At 33.8% G+C, this 23666-nt stretch overlaps 1 protein-coding gene across 1 annotated transcript in view; it reads left to right on the forward strand.

Annotated features, from left to right (window-relative positions):
• The window catches only part of sli (slit guidance ligand), a 134393-nt gene that overhangs the window by 66061 nt on the left and 44666 nt on the right, over positions 1–23666 (forward strand). Inside the window, exons 3-6 of the mRNA XM_090118310.1 lie at positions 4440–4511; positions 4951–5022; positions 5188–5259; positions 22711–22854. Coding sequence (XP_089974436.1) covers positions 4440–4511; positions 4951–5022; positions 5188–5259; positions 22711–22854 — 360 coding nt within the window. The remainder of the gene's footprint in view (positions 1–4439; positions 4512–4950; positions 5023–5187; positions 5260–22710; positions 22855–23666) is intronic.

Here is a 23666-nt window from a genome sequence, read left to right on the forward strand (position 1 = left end):
TAAACACTTTAAACAATGTTATTTTGATCTCGGTATAATTACAACAGTTCATTGCACTAACACTAGTCTGAACCCTGACTCCGTCTGGATTTAAGCGTTGTATCGTTTGTACTGTTGTAGACTAATGTCATGATATAGAAAAAAAAAATAGATTCATAAAACAGATTTAGATAATTACTAGCGGCCCGCCCCGGCTTGCACAGATAATTAATAATACCCGATATGCACAGAAAATTTCATGAGAATCGGTCCACCCGTTTCGGAGGAGTATGCAGACTAACATTGTGACACGAGAATTTTATACACAAGATAAAAACTAAAAAGTAATTTTCATATCCATTTTTTAACCAAATATCTTTACCACTGATTTTTAGTAGCCTCTTGATGGAGAAAATTTTATGTGAATATTAATTACATATAACATACGTACTATGCGTATGCCACATATTCCACGGAAAATATCACGGGCAAAATCTTTCAATACTTTCTGGGCTGATTTTGGTAAAAAAACGTTGAGTAGTTTAAATAGGTAACCTATTAAAAACTCGAATTTCTATTACCCGAATCTTAAAACCCCGAAAACGGTTGTTAGAACTTTTAAAAGACAGATGTAATGAATGACAAATTTTTAAAATTCCTTTTTTAATTTCCCAGATGAATCAATTTCCAGATGCACTAAAACCAGATTTTTAAAAAGTATTTTTTTGTTTCCCGTATTCTCATAATACAGATCTCAATATACCAGATTCTCAGAATACTTTTTTTTGTTTCCCATCGTACCATTTTCCAAATAAACTATTGCCAAATTTTCATAATCTTTTTATTTGGTTCCCATATAATCGTATATCAGATAAACTATTGCCAGATTTTCATAATCTTTTTATTTGATTTCCATACAATCGTGATTATACCTTTACTATCGACTGAAAATAAACATTGTCAGTAAGTAAATTTATTGTTTTACTTGCCCATTACAGAGAGGTTTAAGTGTCAAAGTCGACTCAGTAGGTTAGGTTAGGTTTGAACTGTGACCCCCCATGCACGAGCCGAGCGAGCGAAGCGAGCGTGCCGCGGCAGCGGCCGGCGAGTGCCAGAACCGACTCGCTATTGTTTTACTTGCCCATTACAGAAAGGTTTAAGTGTCAAATTCGACTCAGTAGGTTAGGTTAGGTTTGAACTGTGACCCCTCACGCACGAGCCGAGCGAGCGAAGCGAGCGTGCCGCGGCAGCGGCCGGCGAGTGCCAGAACCGACTCGCTATTGTTTTACTTGCCCATTACAGAAAGGTTAAAGTGTTAAAATCTATTCAGTAGGTTAGGTTAGGTTCGTGCTGCGACCCCCTGGAAGGATTTCGTTTTGCTGGATATCGTTTATTTGAATTTCTAAAATCTGGACATTGTTTGTCTGGATATCAATTAACTGTATTTCAAAAATTTGTGTTTTAAAAATCTGGCTTTCGTGCATATGGATTACGGTCATCTGGATTTTGTGCATTTAGATTTCGTATGTCTGGAACTCATTCGTCTGGATTGTAAAACGTCGTACAAATAAAGAAATTGGCAAATGAAATTCGGAGTTGCGATTATATGGCAAACAAAACTTCGAAATTTTAAAATTCGGGGTTATGAAAAAATGTCCAAACGTTTTCTGGATTATGATATTCGGAATATTAAAATTCGAGATTAAGATAGGTAACCGTTTAAATAAGCATACGTAGAGACAGACAGACAAGGCAAAACGATTTTATACTATAGTGATTTTCATTTCAATTTCATTCAAATCTGTTTGTTAAAAGTGCTACAGAGTACAGACAGACAAACTTACACGGAACGTCAGGAACTGCTGGTCCGATTTGAAAAATTCTTTCGGTGTTGGATAGCCCATTTATCGAGGAAGGCTATAAGGCTATATATCATCACGCTAAGACCAACAGGAGCGGAGCAATGCGGGTGAAGCCGCGCGGCACAGCTAGTTTATAATATAAGTATGCACATCATTAAATGAATACATTCCAAGCACCGATCCTTAATCTGAAATGACTCCATTCACTCGCAAACCACATCCTATAATGATTAGCCAATAATGTGATATTGCGAGCAATCAAACGAAATTATATAATTATACTCGACCGACATCTCGACGTGAAGTGCCCGGCTAGGGATGCGCGATTATCGATAATTTTAGTCGAAAGTTTAGTTGAATTGTCGAGCATTTATGAATGTTATCTACTGATGATCTGTTGGTTCTTTATCGTTCGTTTGGTTTCAATTTCATTTTTAGGATTGTTTTATATGTATGCAATTTGTACATAAATCTATGTTTGAACTGTGTATGCAACAATAAATCGCTTTAAATGCAAATTATTAGTTCAATGAGTTAAGGGTGCGTATAAAGCAAAATTACCAATCTTCTATTAGATGATACGTGTAATATTCAAGACCAAATCTAAAAAATAAAATATATATCAAACTAGATGATATGTTCAACGATTCTGTTTAATCAAAAACATAAAATATTAAAATTTACTCGATAAAAAAAAATCACCAAGTTAGCTCTAATTTTCACACTTTTACGTTTTCTACTTGACATGGTAATACATACTTATTATGATTTTTTTTTTCATAAACAATTATATTAAAACATTTGCAAGATATTTGTCAGAGCATTTTGTGTAATTACTTTTAGTTTTGGTTTTATCTGCGATAAACCACTTTTGGCGCTCTTTTTTTCTCGAGATAAACGTTTGGTTTTGTCACGATAAAAGTGGTTTATCGCAGATAAAACCAAAACTAAAAGTAATTACACAAAATGCTCTGACAAATATCTTGCAAATGTTTTAATATAATTGTTTATGAAAAAAAAATCATAATAAGTATTACCATGTCAAGTAGAAAACGTAAAAGTGTGAAAATTAGAGCTAACTTGGTGATTTTTTTTTATCGAGTCAATTTTAATATTTTATGTTTTTAATTGAACAGAATCGTTGAACATATCATCTAGTTTGATATATATTTTATTTTTTAGATTTGGTCTTGAATATTACACGTATCATCTAATAGAAGATTGGTAATTTTGCTTTATACGCACCCTTAAGGAGAATTTCCCATATGAAAAAAATTAACCGTACCTACACAATACTCGGAGATGTACCAAAACAACGAAGGTACAAATTTATTAAGACCAGGGGGCATGTGGTATTTAGGGCAAAAAAGAATGAATTAATTTGTCATTTTGTTTCACTGATTAGAACAAGTTCTATTTAGAGCAAGGTGATCAATGATGTGTGTGATTAAATAATTTTATATTACACGCACTCTCTAAGTTACATTACAAAAATTTAAAGCAATCGAATCTTTACATAAAACTAGCTGTGCTCCGCGGTTTTTCCCGCAGTGCTCCGCTCCTGTTGGTCTTAGCGAGATGCTATAGCCTATAGCCTTCCTCGATAAATGGCTATCTAACACCGGAAGAATTTTTCCAATCGGACCAGTAGTTCACAAAATTAGCGCGTTCAAAAAAACAAACTCTTCAGCTTCATAATATTAGTATAGATTAGTGTAAAAATAAATTTATCGACAAGGAACCCTCGCCTAACATCACTAGTCGATGTTTATAAAACAAGTAATTACGACCGTAATTAGCCAGTGTAAATCATAATTGAGCTGCGTTTGTGGGAACGACAATCCAATGTCTACATCTCAATTACATTTATAGTTTAATTCGAATTAACACTTGTTTTTTATTAACCGGTTACATTTATGTTTATTATCATTACGAATATAATAGAGGATTCTATTGTGGTTAAGGATTTGTGGTCAGAAGTTACAAAATATATATTTTTCAACAGCTAACCACAGATCGAACCAAAAAAAACATATGGAGGTCACCGGCATGTACAAGAATCCAAAAAGTTGAAGAGAGTCGATAAAAAAATGCCTCCGAATCATATCTTTAATATTCGTAAATATTTTTAAGTTTAACTTAATTATAATAGCGGTCATAAGGTATTAAATTAAAAAATAAAACCGAGAATTGAACTCACGTCTTTACAATGAATATTCCTGACTAATATCAAATCATAAATTGAATTCATATCATAATTAATACTACAAATACCCTACACATAATATATTATAACCATAATAAATACATCATTTATTAATTCAACAAAAAAAAGAGCGTGTGTGCCTCTTTGGCAAGATTCAAAGATATCGTCGCGTTATTCCATGACAAGACGGTATTGCCACGACGCGATCTTGAAATTTTACTCTCATCGCGCCTAAAGAAGTTTCATTTCAATAACAATTTTCATAAAATTTTCAGTATTGATAATGGAATTCCTTACCTCTGTATATGACTTCAGTTACATATATCTGAATTATCTTTAAAGTACAATATATTAAAACAGCAAAATATATTAATTTATTTTTCTTGTTACAGAGATCTGCAAGGCAACAACATCAGTATAATATTCCAAAGCGACTTTCAAAAACTGAAGGATATGAAAACATTGTAAGTACCTTTGTATCTTTGTAACTTATGATTTAATTAATGGGTTTATATTACCTACTACTATCATCTTGAGTGTCTTAATAAAAATACGTGTGGCACTCGAGGACTGCCGCGGTAAAGCTATGACATAGCATCTCACCGCTGCACGCTGTGCCGGTTGGAGGGGGGGATGTTAGGTGTTTTCGTTACGGAATTTTTACATTCGGTCGCCGCGCTCAAAGTCTGAGATAAACGCTATGCAATAGCTTAATAAAAAAATTAATAGAAAGAAAAAAAAATAACTCATTTATCCATAATTCCATAGTCTTGAATAACAATCACTTCTAGCGGCTAAAAAGGGCAGCAATGTCCGTTATTAATTGCTACTCATAAGTATATCTTCTTAAATATGTATCTCGAATTTCTATACTATTTTCTGATACGTTATTTCCTCTCACAGGCAATTACAAGAGAACCAAATTCACACGATAGAACGAGATGCCTTCGTCGAGCTGACAGCGTTAGAAAACCTGTAAGTACCGCATTACAAGATCACGTCTCCCGCCAAACAAAATATAAACGAACCAAATTCAAAATGATATCTCCCTATTGGTGGATAACCGCGCAATGTCTCCTCCCCATGGTGGATAACCGCGCGTGAGGTGACTTTGTAACAGCGTCTTTTGTAAATTTGCAGGAAACTAAACAATAATCGGCTGAGCCACTTGCCAGACGGTCTTTTTGTGAGATTGAGGCATCTGCAACGTTTGTGAGTGTTTATTTGGTATGGGCTGGCCCCGATGGTGTGGTCCCTTCTACCCTTTGCGCTGACTGCGCTGCTACTGCATTTTCTTGTCTTCAAAACAGTACTAGTTTGAAAATGAAAGCATTTTATAACTTAAAGAGAATATTTTTGACTCTGGCAAAAAGTGTAACACATTTTTTAAAGAAATTTTTATATGAACAATCAAATGTAGTCAAAGGTAAAATTATACAAGATACTGAGGACAAAAACTTTATTGTAAATAAATAATGATTACTATATTAAATGCAATTAAAGCATCACACATTGTTAATATTAAAAATATTATAACCAAGAAAATCTCAGTGTCAACTCTAACTACTATCAATAAAATATATACCTATAACAATAAAAAAACATATTATTACCCAAAATTATTATCCAAAAGAGAATACAGTAAGCATGCCAGTCAGCGTCGACACATCTTTACTCATACCTGAGTACCTTCTTCATTATACTGGTGCTTGATTCTCATCCCCTGCTTGAGCGAGACCCCGCTTATCCGGTTTCCGAACGACTCATCTGTCAAAGTGACACCTGTCAGAGTGACACATGTCAGGACTGACAACCATCTAGCGTGCCGTGAATGGGCGCTTATAAACAATTTTGGCGGTTATTTTTCGTAACTTTTGAAGATGTTTAAATAATGATGATAGATGTAATGAGAAATTCATATTTATGTAGAGCAAATGTAATTACTTGAACAAGTGGATAATTAAATATTTCAGAAATTATTTGTTTTATTTGACTCAAAAAATATGCAAAAAATGTTAAGGATGTGTCGTAGTAGCTGTCAATATTAAACCCTGAGTTCGGAAGATGATTAATAACATAATTTTATGGGTCAAATAAAACAACTTCTCCCTTAACTTGTTTATGAACGCATCCTCTCTTAAAATAAAGCCACCCATTCACGTTGCGTCTTCATCAAATCATAATCTAATTTTCCCAGGTCCCCACCGGGCTTTCAATGGTGTACGGTCATGTCGTGCTAATCCTATAGCCTGTACATATTAGTTATTATTAAGTTAAGTTATTGATTTGAAGTGTCTTAGTGTGAATAGCGGGGAAAGAACTTCTGTGTTTAAAGGTTATGAAATATGTGTTTAATAAATTGTTGTCTTTGGTAGCTGCTAAAAGTATTAAAATAATTAATTTTGTGTAGAGTGATCTACTCTACTATAGTATTATTATATTATCTGTGCTTCTACTGTCGATAGATGCAGAGGAAAGTGTTTTAATGAGACGTGAAGTTTTTAAATTGTCTTTTTCATATTGATAATAATATTAAATTATACAATACAATACAAATTTCTTTATTTAACACACACATACAGAAGAAAAGAAAAAGGTTATGATAAAACATTATTTATGCAATTAAACATTAATAATGAACTTTTGCTATAAAGAAATATAGAATAATACGTATTATTTGTTGTTCAAATTTTAATTTTCATCTACCTCTATATAAAAAACATAAAGTTAAAAATGCAGTTAAAAACTTATATTGAAATACCGGATTAAATATGATCACTGAGGTTTGTAAGTGGCCTTAATGTATAATCCCGTAAGTCACGGGTACAAATTCCTTAACCAACTGTAAGAAGGAGATTAATACGCTGAATATTTTCATTATGCTAAGGAACTACAGTATTCTGATATTGTTATAAATTGCAGCTTTCAACTATATATCTATATTCTATATAGTATAAAGCTGAAGAGTTTGTTTGAACGCGCTAAGACCAACAGAAGCGGAGCAATGCGGGTGAAACCGTGTGGCATAGCTAGTTGCCTTATAAATATGTACTTTTAAAAGATATCTAATATTTCGTTATGAATACTTTTTAATCTTTATATATCTTAAATAGATTCAAATACTTAAACATCGTAAGCTTCCTAGTTCATAAATTGTCCTAATTCTCTCGTATTAAATCACATTATTGTAAGTACAATACCATCTCATTCGATTCGAGTACTCCGACCGGATGGGGTACTGTCGAGTGCAGAAGTTAACCGACTGTGCTAGAAGGCGTTAGGTTTTTATAGGATAAACTTCGTATGTTGAAATTGATTTATGTTATGTGATATATCCTATTGGTGTTAATTGTAAAGTGATAGGTCATTTGCAAATATTTAAAAGTTATGTCAAATGTTTGGTGTTCAATTATGTTTCCCGATGAGTAGATTTTTTATATTTTGTTTGTTATCAATTAATCAAAAATTATTACGTTTTTAAATAAAGGTTAAAAAGCTTACTAAAACTGTTATTTTACTCCTTTATTTGTTTCGGTTTTCCAATGTTTTCTGATTGTTCAATGCTTGGATAAAACTTATTCGTCGAATAATATATAAAACTACCATTTTAAAAACGTAATCTAATTGCCTGTATTTGACAGTTTACATGACATTTTAATATTATCGTGTAATACTTTATTGGACGGATAAGTTTTATCGGCAATCGGAAAAATTAATAATTAAAAATTGTACAAATAGATTGATTTCTGCGAATAGATTATTTTTTTAGATATTGATTTATGCTCTTATATAAGTAATTTAAATAAATCCTATGGGCACTAATCAGGCTAGACTGAAACTTAAAATTACGTATCACTAACAAAAAAAAAATAACAAAACGACCTTTCTCCGCGACTGTACCAAAACCTAGCTTCAATGACCTACGTGCTGTCCGCGCTAGTGATGGGATCAAGCGATCGTGAGTCGATGTTTGGGCTACCGGATTAGCTTTTGTCGATCTTTTTTATCGACTCTTTTGTACAGGAGATTATTTTTCGGCTCATAAGTAGTTGTGTTTTATTTGCTTGTCACGTATTTAGTTTGAATGATTGATAAATTGGATATATTCTTTTGTAAAATGGTTGTACTTTAAACAGTAGCAGTATATTATGTTGTGATGGGAAAGACTCAAGGAAACTCAAATGAATTTACAAATATCACGTAACATATTAAAAAATTAAACATATTATACTCTATTTTTATCATAACAGTAAAATCTAAACTAATATTATAAATCTGAGTTTCTTTGATAGTTTGAACGTGCTAATCTTAGGAACTACTGGTCCGATTTGAAAAATTCTTGCGGTTTTAGATATCCCATTTATCGAGGAAGGCTTTAGGCTATTTATCATCACGCTAAGACAAACAGGAGCGGAGCACTGCGAGTAAAACCGCGGGGCGCAGTTATAGTAAACTAGCTAACGGCTAGATACTTATATAATTTTACTATTTTATTGTATTTGATAATACACCGAACTTATTATTTTAAATTCCGAAATTAATGTAGTTATTATACATACATTTTAGAGAATAATATTTTTTTTTTATCAGGTAAAACTAGAACTAAAAAAATAGTCCACCACAATTTGTGATATTTAGAAAATAATTGTGGTTGAAAAACGATATAAAACTAAAATAACTAATATAATTAATCAAAATTAAAACCTAACTCAAACCGTTTAATCCTAGACTATCTTTACAGCTGTAATAAATCCTCGCAGACTAAAACTTTCGCTCGCTGAAGCTTTTACAAAGTTTTCTTAGTGCTTTGAAATTTCTACTTGACATGATTTCATTTTAATTAACGGTTAAATTTATTTAATAGACTATGTATTTTAATTGAAGCTTTTAGTGCGTTTTTATAAAGGGTTATTTTTTGGGTTATTCGGCGAATTTTTCTCTGGTATTTGTTTCTTGAAAGTGAATAAAGAAAAGCGTTATTTTCTTAGTACTCTGATGCACCATTAAGAATATTTTAAGGTCTCGTCATGGCAATACCGTCACGTCATGGAGTAAGGCGACCATTTTGGTATCTTTTAATCTTGCCAAAGAAGTTTCACATCCTACACGTGTGCTCGTCACACACGCAGTTTTTTTACTTAAGCTCATTTGACGCGAAAATGTCTGGTAAATAAGTTCTGTAAGTATTGAATATACTATGAAATCGAATATGACTAAAAATTACAAAACATCACAACATAAACGATGAGTTTCGATTTTTTTTAGTAATCACTAATCTTATATATAAAAATGAATCGCAAAATGTGTTGGTAAGCACATAACTCGAGAACGGCTGAACCGATTTCGATAATTCCTTTTTTATTATATTCCTTGAAGTACGAGGATGGTTCTTATGTAGAGAATACGTAAACATGTACCACGGGCGAAGCCGGGGCGGACCGCTTGTTTATTATATATTTTCCCTTCATACGTTTCATTAATGCGACATTTTCACAATTGTTACGTTTAAACTAAAACAGATAATTTTCGTTTGAAATTACCTTTCCAAAAATATCGATAACGACCTTTATTGATAACATCGCACATCACTACCCGTTGTCCAAATCTTGCCCTAGCAGTGACAGAAATGATTTATGTTCCTGTGAACTGGCCCCGGTCCGCGCGTTCCGGAGGTGTGTCAACACCGAAAATCAAACATACACTTTATGACGCAGGAAGCTAAGGATCCCAATCATATAATTATGTACTTATATGAATTTCTTGAAAAATGTGTCCCATTTTCTCTTTTAGGTTCAGGCTTATTAGTCGTATATTGTGAACTAGCTTTCCGGCAGCGGCTTCGCCTGCGTTTTCAAAGAAAAACCGTGCCCCGTTCCCGTGGTATTTCCGTGATAAAACCTACCCTATATGTTAATCCAAATTACCCTCTATATGTGTGCTAAATTTCATTGTTTTTTCATTTGGTTTTAGTATTTATGTGAAAAAAATTACAAACATACATACACATCCATCCTCACAAACGTTTCATTTATAAAATAAGTAAGAAGTATAAGATAGGATAGGATTGCAACTAAAGAGTTTCTTGATAGCATAGATAGATAGCATAGCCAGTAGTTGAAGAAATACATTTAAGATGTATTTTTTTAAAGAATAGAACAAATTTGTTATTTGATCACGAGGAGGGATTCGAATACATTTAAGATTGCATTAATAATGTGATATCGTTCAGGAACATTTAGCTATTTTCCTGATGATAGAATCAGATGAAATATCACTTTAGTATTTGATTATTTTATTTAATTAAACTAACGACAAAATATGTACTTCCTCTTAACATAGTTAAGGATGAAAGCCATCAAGAGAATTTAATTTTTTAAAAATTCTATCCAAATATCAAACCAACCAACTTGCACAGAAAGAAACAACCAATAAAAGCGTGCCATTAAAACAAGCATTACACCTGAAGACATAAAAGTTGGCGCGAACTTGAAGCAACGCTGTAACCTGTACAGTGCGTGTCCCGAGGGAGTGCACTGTCGAGTGTCTCCAACGACCCCATACACGCGCTTGCTACTTACACCGCGAGACATGATGAGGGAACAGCTTTTTAAATTTTTGTTCAGAAGGATTTTTTTTCGAAAATCGACGAAAAAGTCCTATGCATTTTAGAAGTTAACTGTTAAGGCTTTATTAAAATTGAAATCAGTGATAAATTATCAAAACATAGCATAGGCGATAGCTCGTTACATGTGAACTAAACCTAATTATATATACAGCGGGTATTGATTGATTGATACCTATGTCCCACTCGGATATATAAGTTTAGTATCTTAATTCGTCTATTATGTCGTGCGGTTGTAAAACATTAAAATACAGATAGTTTTCAAACGTAATTCGCAAAACGCGCAAGTAGCTAACTTTGGAGATTCTTAATTTACCTACGTGAAAGCGATTTGACAAGAAGTATTTTTGATATTCGTATTAATTACTTCTTATTTTTCTCCATCTTAAAGAGATTGATGGACAACTTGATGTCGATGTCGATTTGTAATACGTATTAAATGTTTTGCGTACACTAAAATTAAAACTATAACGTGTTCCTTCCCCCATGACCCGCGGTGCACACTTAGCGAACCACTGTACGCTAAGCGCTGCTCTTTGTGTCGGATATCGGAGGCTGATGGAACTACTTGCTTTATGCATAACGCTGTGTTAATCAGGTCGTTTATCGACGTCTGTATATGTGTACAATGTACTTTATGCATAACGCTGCACTGTGTTAATCAGGGCATTTATCGACGTCTGTATAGTGTAAAATGTACATACTTGATTAGGTGGTGTCGTCGTTACACTTGAGAACTTAAATAATGGAAAGCTTAGATTTTTGAATTGTTCGAAGTAAGTAATTAATGTTTAAAAATATTTTACTTATACATAGGCAGTCTTAGGTATGTAGTCTTATACATAGGTAGTAAGTACAAGGAAAGGTGGAAGGAATCAGATCGCGCGGCAGGTCACCAATGCGCTGGACCGACCAAGTGAAATCCGCTGTAGGAATTCGCGTATCAGACTGCGCCAGACAGTCTAGTAACAGGAAGAGATGGCGGGAGATCGTGCGGAAAGCTGTGTCCGCCTCTACTACCGATGTGGACGTCTCAACGTGACCACGACCGCTCTGCCAAGAGTGAATCGACAAAGAAGACGGTAGTCTTACATCTAGTATCAAATGAATCTTCTTTACATGAAATGGAAGAATCTATAATTTTTTTTGTAAAGCTGAAGAGTTTTCTTTGTTTGAATGCGCTAATCTCGGCAAGGACTGGACCAATTTTTAAAATTCTTGTAATAATAATATAATATATGTACATACGCAATCCCTGAGTCCTGTAGGTACGCATATGTACAAGGACGAATGAATATTTTGTAATTTCAATAATGTTACTACACTACCACAAAACGTCAATAGATTTTCATATTCTCTTTTTTGAAGTCGGTGAAAACCTTTTAAAAGTGCGAAGATGTACCTATGTATAACTTAAGTGTACATTATGTATGAACTTGAGCGTGCCGCTGAATACTTTATGAGATAACTTATAAGATTTTTCTAGACTAGCTGTAGTCCGCAACTTTGTCTGCATTATAGACCTTTTATATACGTTTATAACTGCTAATATTATTGTTATGTTATATGAATGCGATAGTTTTATTAAAATCGGTTCAGCTGTTTCTAAGATAATCCTGCAAAAACAGAAAGACAGACAGACGAGTTTTAAGAATGGAAAGCCTTTATTTTTGTGAAATTTCTATTTACACTCACGTATATTATTTCTTTCGAATCAATTATTGTTAACTTAAATTTTGATATGTCACTATTGTCCGCCCCGGCTTCGCCCGTGGTACATGTTTACGTTTTCTCTCCATAAGAATCATCCTCGTACTTCAAGGAATATTAATAAAAAAAGAATTAACGAAATCGGTTTAGCCGTTCTCGAGTTATGCGTTTACCAACAATTTTGCGATTAATTTTTTTTATATTATAGATTAGTGGTCCGCTCCAGCATCACCTAGTGTGATATAGTTTTTGACATTGGTCGAGAAGTTCCTGATATTATCGTGTTCAAACAAACAAACAACACTTGATCTTTGTATTATTATTTCAAGTAAGAATAGATTAAATAAAATATACTTACTTTCTTCAAGAAAACTACGTTAACATCAAGAAAATTGGATTACTCCGAAAATGGCGGGGGTCTGTACATTGTACAATGCAGTTTTTCATTTCCAATACAGTGGTGTTAGAATTGCAAATGGCGGACGCGGATTGCATTTACAAAACACGAAACTTTGAAATGGCGTAAAGCGAATTTTAAATAACGTTAGCATATCTTTATAGATTTATTTCATTTTTCAGTTGGATAAGGGAATTATTTATTTAAAACATAGTAATGACAGCACAATGAACGGTCTTATCACTGTACAGTTATCTCTACCAGGCAAAGCTAGGAACGCTACGTTTTAAAATCTATTTTTATTATAATACTAGCGGTCCGCCCCGGCTTCGCCCGTGGTACATGTTTACGTTTTCTCTACATAAGAACCATCCTCGTACTTCCAGGAATATAATAAAAAAAGAATTATCGAAATCGGTTCAGCCGTTCTCGAGTTATGCGCTTACCAACACATTTTGCGATTCATTTTTATATATAAGACTAGCGGTCCGCCCCGGCTTCGCCTATGGTACATATTTACCTTTATCTCTACATAAGAACCATCCTCGTACTTCAAGGAATATAATAAAAAAAGAATTATCGAAATCGGTTCAGCCGTTCTCGAGTTATGCGCTTACCAACACATTTTGCGATTCATTTATATATATAAGAAGATTAATTACACTCTACTAATATTATAAATGCGAAATTTTGTGAGGATGGATATATTATTATGTACGTATGTTTTTTACTCTTACACAAAAAACTGCTGGACGAATTTGAATGAAACTTTACCGAGTTATAGAAATATTTGATTTTACCCGCGGGTTCGCACGGGCACTGCACTGAGAACAGAACTACTTAAGATTATATTATTTTTTTTATTTTTATATCTACTTGTAGCATATGATTTAAGTATATTTTTGCATAAGATATGATAAACAGACATAAACCTTAGAATTGACATTATTATAAGTATAGACGATTTCTTTTTAATTTCCCGCCCTCATGACATTTCGGCGGCCATTTTGAAAAATATCGTTGAAACAATAGAACGACTTTAATGTCCCGTGAGACGATCATTTAAAGGTTAAGCTTGTATTATCTTAAATGTGAAGAAATTTTGAATTTATTAAATGTTTTTCATAAATTTTCCTGAATTCCATTCACTATAAAATACTTAGGTACTCCCAATTATCATGAAAAAGGTGTGAAGTCCCATGTCCCATAGTCGGTTAAAGGGCAGATGCATTATGTATACATCTGTTTCACTGATCGATTTCCTTTAGGGACAAGTAGGTGATCAGCCTTCTGTGTCCTGCCAGACCGAGACATTTTTTTTTCTTCGTCTCCACCGGAAATCGAAACCAGGACCCCTCGGTTCTACGCTCACGCGTCCACCCACTGTACCAAGGAGGCGGTAAATGGTCAAAAATTATCATGAAATTTTTCAAAAATTAAAGATTAATCTCCTTTAAAAGATATTTTTCTTTCTTGAAGTCGGTTGAAAAGTAATACATGTTTACGGTCATAAAAGTTTTTTTTGAAATTTCCCATAACGTTTAATAAAATAGTTAATTTAAAATCAATATTGAAATGATTTTAAAGAGCAACTAGAGAGTTTCTTGCCGGTTCTTCTCCATAGATACTGCTTTCCGAATCGGTGGTAAATGTTAAAAATATGTTATGTCGATTCAAAAGTGCTTCTAGAAGAAGTCTAATTAAATAAATAAATGTTCAGAAAGCGGTTTCTTCAGAGACGAACCGGCAAGAAACTCCGTACATTTAAAAGTGGTTCTTTATATCAAATTCAGGTCGTTGATATAAAAACATACAACGCCCCAAACCCCATCATTCTTGCATGAATAATTCCGATGCAATTTGTCCCCGGGGGCCATGGGGGCGTGACTGTATCCTTTGTAACTCGGGGGCTTCCGAATTTGTAAGTGAATTCTTTTTTATTATAAGTTCTTTGGGGTTTTATGAATGCTTGAAAATTTTATGCAATTAAGAAATGAGTACATTTACAAGAACATTCATCCCGGTTTCACCGTTTAAATTAAATGTAAATAAAATATGTAATAGCTGTGCCCCGCGGTTTTCCCCGCATTACTCCGCGCGCACGCTCCTATTGTTCTTAGTGTTAAGATATCACATATTGCATGTATAGCAAGTAGTTCTTCGATAAACGGACTATTACTACTATATTATTATATTACCTGCTGTTACTATACGTATACAATAAAAGAATATTTTAAATCGTAACCGTAGTTCCTGAGATTAGCGCGTTCAACTAAACAAACAAACTCTTCAGCTTTATATTATTATAGAGATTTGCTTCTCTAGGTATATAATTTCGTAAAAAACTAATATTTTTTTGAGTTTCAAAACGAAGAAATAATACTTTTTATAATAGGTTTACCTAAGTTAAGAAATTCTTTGGATAAGTCAAGAAAAATACAAAAAGCACTTCATTACAATTATGTAAAAGTTTAGAGTAAAAAACGCATTAGAGTAATTTTCTTTTATTCTCAAATAGAATAACTTCAAACAAAGCTCATTAACGGCGCTCACTTCCGGTAAGATGGCCGCGCTTCCGGCTCCTGTCGTCTACCCTCCTTCCGGTCGAGTTTATTGGTACATTGGTACTTTATATTTACGTGAAAAAACGAAATTTTGTACATTTTCTTTTTCACGTTGCTGTGGCAACGAAAATCTTTACTTCACTAAGTACATAGTATAAAACAAAGTCGCTTTCTCTGTCCATATGTCCCTTTGTATGCTTAAATCTTTAAAACTACGCAACGGATTTTGATGCAGTTTTTTTAATAGATAAAGTGATTCAAGAGCAAGGTAATATAATTTATTATGTTTTAGACAAAGCCGGCGAAGCCGCGGGCAGAAAGCTAGTGTAACATAAAATAATTTAAAACTATATAAAATAAATGAATAAAAGTTGTAAAAAAATATTCGAACATTCACAAAATATTATCGTCACATGAAGTTTTGTTAAAATTAAATTATAGTCGGAAAATGGCGCCTCACTGAATTTCGAACAAATTTAATTAGTAGGCGCTGCAAAAATTCGTTCTTTCTGCCTTTTGATACTGAAAATTGTGTGAATATTGTAGATAGTAATAAAGTTTGAATTTAAAATTTAACTTGAACAAAAAATATCATATTTAATTATTTATGTATTTAATTATCATCGAATATAATTTAAATTTTGAACCACTTTAAACGGACAAAAACTTTGAACACTTATCAACGACTAGCTTTCCGCCCGCGGTTTCGCCCGCATTGCCTAAAACATAATAAATTATAAACTAAAATCTTCCTTTATTTAAACTAAAATCCCACTCTATCTAATAAAAAAACCTTATCAAAATCCGTTGCGTACCTACTTTTAAAGATTAAAGCATACAAAGGGACATAAGGAAATAGGGACAAAGAAAGCGACTTTGTATTATACTATTTATATATTTATTATGTCAAAATACATCTTACAAGTTTCAAATGGCTCATAACCTAAATTAAGTCTCGTTTCACGTTTTGGGAAGTGACGTCATTAATAAGCAATTACACAGAGTGTCGCACTAATAGAGCGGAAGTGCCGCCATTTTGTGTGGCGGAAGTCAATTATCTATCATATTTAATATTTGATTTAAATATATGTTATGTAATGTTGTTGATAATTTGATTAACTGCATTTGGTTTCAATGGTACTTAATGTAGTGCTTCAATTATTACAAACTAGCTGTGCTCCACGATTTTACCCGCACTGCTCAGCTCCTGTTGGTCTTAGCGTGATGATATATAGTCTATAGCCTTCTTCGATAAATGGGCTATCTAACACCGAAAGAATTTTTCAAATCGGACCCGTAGTTCCCGAGATTAGCGCGTTCAGCTTGGACACAATACTATGGCATTTACCTTAAAATCAAAGTAGTATATCTAAGTACCTATTCATAATTTAGACGATTGTAAAGTTTCAAAACCCTTAGTTTTCCCTACAACTATTTTCCCTCAAAAACTACCCCATACTATTTATTATACAGGGTGTAATCGTTAAGTGTGCACAGGCGATTATTCCGTAACTATATCAGATATCAAAAAACTTTACACTGATATTGAAACTACTATAGGTTACCTACCTAATGAGCAAAATGACAATAATAACATTTTAAAAATAAAACGAGAAATATCCAAAAATGTTACATGAAACGCTCCTATACATTTTATTTCCCATCCATTTGGTTTCAAAGCAAATGTTCGAAATGACACCCTTGGTTTGGAATATCACATCGAGCTCTATTTACAGTTTCTAAATGAACTTTCATTAAAATTTGCCAAGTAATTAAAGCACAAAATCAAATAAAAAAGCAAAACCTTTCATATTAAATGTTTGGAATAGTCATATTTCATACCTACACAATGTATGGGATGTTAGTGAACTTAGCAGATCATTTTTAGCAGATCAAAAAAAAATGTGAGTTCTTATCGCGTGCAGTTGAGTTCTATAGTTCCTGATACTTTTTAGAAATAGTTCTGGCGTTTTTACCTTAAAAAACGACATTTGAAAAAACCCGACCTGGACCCAGCTTAACGTGATGCTAAGACGTAATGCTACGACGTGATGCTACGACGTGATGCTACGACGCGATGCTACGGCGTGATGCTACACTGTGATGCTACGGCGTGATGCTACGGCGTAATGCTACGGCGTGATGCTACGACGTGATGCTACGACGTGATGCTGCGGCGTGATGCTACGCTGTGATGCTACGGCGCGATGCTACGGCGTAATGCTACGGCATGTGTTACGGCGTGATGCTACGGCGTGATGCTACGGCGTGATGCTACGGTGTGATGCTACGGCATGATGATACGGCATGATGCTATGGCGTGATGCTACGGCATGATGCTACGGCGTGATGCTACGGCATGATGCTACGGCGTGATGCTACGGCATGATGCTACAGCATGATGCTACGGCGTGATGCTACGGCGTGATGCTACGGCGTAATGCAACGGCGCGATGCTACGGCATGATGCTACGGCATGATGCTACGGCATGATGCTACGGCATGATGCTACGGCATGAAGCTACGGCATGATGCTACGGCGTGATGAAATATGACATAAATAAATTTTCTAGTGTTTCATTTTACGCGAGTATTTCTAAAAAGTATCAGGAACTGTAGAACTCAACTGCACGCGATAAGAACTCACATTTTTTTTTGATCTGCTAAAAATGATCTGCTACGGGAAGTTGGCAGATTATTTTTTCAAATGTCGTTTTTTAAGGTAAAAACGCCAGAACTATTTATAAAAAGTATCAGGAACTGTAGAACTCAACTGCACGCGATAAGAACTCACATTTTTTTTGATCTGCTAAAAATGATCTGCTAAGTTCACTAACATATGTATGGGACGTTTCAAGTAACATTTTTCGATATTTCCCGATTTATTATTAAAAAGTAATTATTGTCATTTTACTCATTAGGTATAGTACTTTCGATATCAGTTTATTTTTTTTTTGATATCTGTAATAGTTACGGAATAATCGCCTGTGCACACTTACACATTACACCCTGTATAATAAACCTTCGATACAAACGCAAGGGCAGCTCAAAAGCATTTTGCGAACACTTTAAACAAAAGACTAATAGCGCCCTTAACACAATGCTTCGAGGGCTTCATACACCTGGCATACCATGTAAGCAGTGTTACTTCCAGTGTGGGAAAGAGATGGCGCTAGACGACCTGTATAGTGCTGTCCCTTTTCCACACTGGACGTAACACTGCTATAAGACATCATGGTAACTCTTGATGAGAGATTCATGTACTGAATCGACTAGCTAATATTTTGGCTCAAATAAGAATAAGATTGAGTTAACTACTATGTAATTACTAGATTTCCGCCCGCGGCTTCGCCCGCATTTTCAAAGGAAAACCCGCATAGTTCCCGTTCCCGTGGGATTTCCGGGATAAAACCTATCCTATGTGTTAATCCAAGTTACCCTCTATATGTGTGCTAAATTTCATTGTAATCGGTTCAGTAGTTTTTACGTGAAAGAGTAACAAACATCCATACATCCATACATCCTTACAAACTTTCGCCTTTATAATAGTACTAGCGGTCCGCCCCGGCTTCGCCCGTGGTACATATTTACGTTTTCTCTACATAAAAACCATCCTCGTACTTCAAGGAATATAATAAAAAAAGAATTATCGAAATCGGTTCAGCCGTTCTCGAGTTATGCGCTTACCAACACATTTTGCGATTCATTTTTATATATAAGAAGATTAAGATAAGATGTTCAAACTAGTCTAAACCAAATAATTATTATTTTAAGTTATTATTTGTAAATATTATAAAGCTGAAGAGTTTGTTTGTTTGAACGCGCTAATCTCGGGAACTACTGGTCCGATTTGAAAAATTCTTTCGGTGTTAGATAGCCCATTTATCGAGGAAGGCTATAAGGCTATATATATAATATATCATCACGCTAAGACCAACAGGAGCGGAGCAATGCGGGTGAAACCGCAGAGAACAGCTTGTTAATTATAAAACACACGTTTAATTTGAATTCCCAAACACATTTTCCGTCAAATATTCGTACATTTTCTCCGTTTCTCCTTCAACTAATGTATTATTAATTCTACACCCAATATCCCAAACCGTGGATATCAGACAAAGGTTTACATAGAGCTATAATAAATGGAGGAACCCTCAAAATTTTTTTACAAAATTATTAATATTTATCCGTTTAAACGCATTATTATTTATACTTTGTTGATTATTATAAAGATAATGAAAATCATTTATAGCCGGGTTTATAAAATCGCGACCTCTGTTTATGTTCTGTTTAGGTTATCTGTCAGTTATGGAGTTTCTTGCCGATTCTTCTCCATAGATACTGCTTTCCGAATCGGTGGTAAATGTTAAAAATACTTATGTAATGACGATTTGAAAGTGCTACTAAATAGTAGTCTAATTGAATAAATGAATGTTTGAGTTTGAGTTTGAGTTAAGATGACAAATAACATAAGAAAACATTTCTTAAATATAGGCTAGCAGGGATTTTATCAGACAGCCGTAATAGGGACTTTCTGCGACGATTAAATAATTAGAAGAGCGATGTATTTTACTTAAAAACATACGAATACGAATTTACAAAATTAGATTTTCATTAAGAAATATGCAAACATGGGGACTACCGATTTTGATAAAATAAAACATGTAATAATGCCTTCTTGTGGATGATTTTACGCAAGTATTATTTTTAGAAATTAAATATTTTAACGGATTTTAAACGCGATTTATTCATTATTGATTATACTATAATCCCAACGTTTCGCACAATTTGCAGCGAGACTGACAATAGTATAATGAATCCGTCGTCGTATAATGAAATAGTAAAATCCGTCAAAATCTTTAATTTCTAAAAATGCCATCTCCAAATTTTCACACACAGTCAGGTGGCGGCTCCATCTATTATTCACTGGCAGATATTTCGTAATTTCGCGAAGTGATACCGTTGTCATTGTATGGATATGGCTTTTAATTGTTTATCTGAATATTCCTATTATCTATAAACATTTTAATTCATATAAATAATCATTGTATTGGTATTGTATGTTTCATTACTTAAAAAAATTGTATCCTACTAATATTATAAATGCGAAAGTTTGTGAGGATGTGTGTGTGTTTGTTACTCTTTCACGCAAATTCTACTGAACTGATTACAATGAAATTTAGCACACATATAGAGGCTAACTTGGATTAACACATAGGATAGAATTTATCCCGGAAATCCCACGGGAAAGGGAACTATGCGGGTTTTCCTTTGAAAACGCGGGCGAAGCCGCGGGCGGAAATCTAGTATTATGTAATTATGAGTCAACTTATTTTTACACGCTTTATATTAGCTTCACCTGTATGTTTGTTTGTTTGTAACCGACTTCTTTGGGCGCGATTTTGACCCACTTTAAACGGCCAGATTTCGTTCAAACTTTGTAGATTTATTGAGGACCGATGACAATACACTAATTTGATAAAATAAATAATAGTTAAAAAAAAATAAAAAACACGCTTTTTATAGAAAACCGACCTAAAAGCGTGTTTTTTAGTTTTTTAAACTATCACTTGGTCTCTTTAAAATATACTCGGATTCGGTTATTAATTTCTGTAGCTTTTCATTCTCTTATTTAATATGTTACTTTGAAACTAGAGAACTAGATTATGTTTTTAAACTATGGTTTTGACTAGAATTTTATCCCGGTTTCCCAGCAGAGGTATAATACAGATTTTAATTTCTATAATAAGTCATAAAATATTTAATTCAATTGTTATTGCGTCTTAAATTAAATATTAATCAACATTACACATGTTAATACTAAGATTTTAGTGCATAATAAATTAACAGAAATACCATGTCACGGTGTGTTATAATGTTTTATTGTTACAAGAACAAAGCGACGTAAAATTATACGCGTATTGTTTGCGATAATTGAAGCAGAAATGAAAATCAATTGAGCCGTTACAGAACTGTTAATTAATAATGTACGTTTACTTCGCCGTTAAACTTGCCTATTTTCTATTGGCTAGGTTTGTTATCACTACATAGTATAAAACAAAGTCGCTTTCTCTGTCCCTATGTCCCTTTGTATGCTTAAATCTTTTAAACTGTACGTAACGGATTTTGATGCGGTTTTTTTAATAGATCGATTGATTCAAGAGGAAGGTTTTAGTATATAATTTATTAGGTTTTAGATAAAGCGGGTGAAGCCGCCGGCGGAAAGCTAGTTTTAAAATAAAATAGAACACATTTGAACGCTTTTAACGAATATATTGCCTAAAACTTGAATCGCTATTTTGATTCAAATTTAATACAAAATTATTATGTAGGTAGGTATACCATGTAGCTATGGCCTCTACATTATTTTCAGTAAAAATGCTCTTAAATCATAAAAGTTGTATGTTTGTATGTTTATTCACTATCAAGTAAAAGCTCTACTTTATATATGTATTAGTATATATGTATAGGTATAAATAAAAAGACATGCTTAAATATTCTTAATAAAAAATAATAAGGATATATCCGCATGTCTCATGACTTCATATTATTCAATTCTCATAAAAAAAAATAATGGAATATCCACATGTTATTAGCAAAACGTCTGCTGAGTTGGCAGTCGCGTGCCAAGTGCGATCCGAGCCTAAGTTGCGTGAAAATGGCCGATGGGGGAATGCATACATAATGCAACTTAAATAATAACTTAGATTGATGAAGATATCAAGAGTGCTTAGTTTTAAGTAACTTGTGTTTTTAATTTTTTGGGATATTGAGTTTATATTGTTCTATGTTGAGAGCCCGACTGTGGCTTTAAGACGTAATAAAAACACATACACATCGTTTTTTTTTAGGGAGGGAAAACTGTGAAAATCTATTTTTGTTTTGTTTTTTTTAACTGTAGAGTCAATTTTGTTGTGCAAACAAGGATCATTTATATTATGAATAAAATAAAAAAAACCGGCGATCTATATCTTTTATTCCTGTACTTATTCATAACATACAAAAATAACTATATAAATACGTTCACTAATTTTTCAATAAAAACAACGAATCTGTACCTAGGTACCTACTTAACATTTTTATATGGAAATTTTAGAATCGATATTTTCAATTTTTTTTTAAATTATCCAATCTGTACTTAACTAAAATGCACTTATATCAAATAACATAGGTAATAAGTACTTATACATTAATACAATCTTTATTACTTTGAGATACACAATACACATGAAACATACATTTTACAGGTTGAAAATTCTACACAGTACATAACAGGTTCTTAGGTAAACTAAAATTTTAAAATCCCGCACAAGGCAATGCCTGTCCTCCCAAAAATCAACGCTACATCTAACGTTGCGCACCCATCCTTCCAGAGACCTCAGCCGGAACGACTTAACCGCGATCAGCAGACGCACCTTCCGCGGCCTCACGGCACTCAAGTCGCTCCATCTCGGCTGGAACCAGATCAAATGTATTGACGATAAGGCCCTGGAACATTTGAAGAGCTTGCAGTATCTGTAAGTATGGAACAATAATGAAAAAAATCTGGTCATAAAATTTTAAACCATATTAAAAAAAAATGTTCGTTGTAGTTCTCAATTTAGGGGTTTTGTGGATGATGTCTTAAAGCAGTATTATTTCCAGTATCTATGTAAAATGACAGCACTTAGAAATTAAAGACTAATAGACTGTCTCCCCGCGGGAAGACAGTCTCTCTCTTCTGGCTGTATAATTCTCGCGGAAATTCAACCACAAGAATATACAATGCTATTATACATATAGGTCGTCCTAGCACCATCACAGTGGAAATAATACATGTTAGTGAACTTAGCAGATCAAAAAAAAAATGTGAGTTCTTATCGCGTGCAGTTGTGTTCTACAGTTCCTGATACTTTTTAGAAATAGTTCTGGCGTTTTTACCTTAAAAAACGACATTTGAAAAAATGATCTGCCAACTTCCCGTAGCAGATCATTTTTAGCAGATCAAAAAAAAAATGTGAGTTCTTATCGCGTGCAGTTGAGTTCTACAGTTCCTGATACTTTTTAGAAATAGTTCTGGCGTTTTTACCTTAACAAACGACATTTGAAAAAACCCGACCTGGACCCGGCTTAACGTGATGCTAAGACGTAATGCTACGACGTGATGCTACGACGTGATGCTACGACGTGATGCTACGGCGTGATGCTACGCTGTGATGCTACGGCATGATGCTACGGCGTAATGCTACGGCATGTGTTACGGCGTGATGCTACGGCGTGATGCTACGGTGTGATGCTACGGTGTGATGCTACGGCATGATGCTACGGCATGATGCTACGGCGTGATGCT

This window comes from Colias eurytheme, chromosome 29 (genome assembly GCF_061535395.1).
Source record: "Colias eurytheme isolate Ceu_HAF_F1 chromosome 29, ilColEury1 Martin Lab GWU primary, whole genome shotgun sequence".
In the NCBI taxonomy this organism is placed as follows: domain Eukaryota; kingdom Metazoa; phylum Arthropoda; class Insecta; order Lepidoptera; family Pieridae; genus Colias; species Colias eurytheme.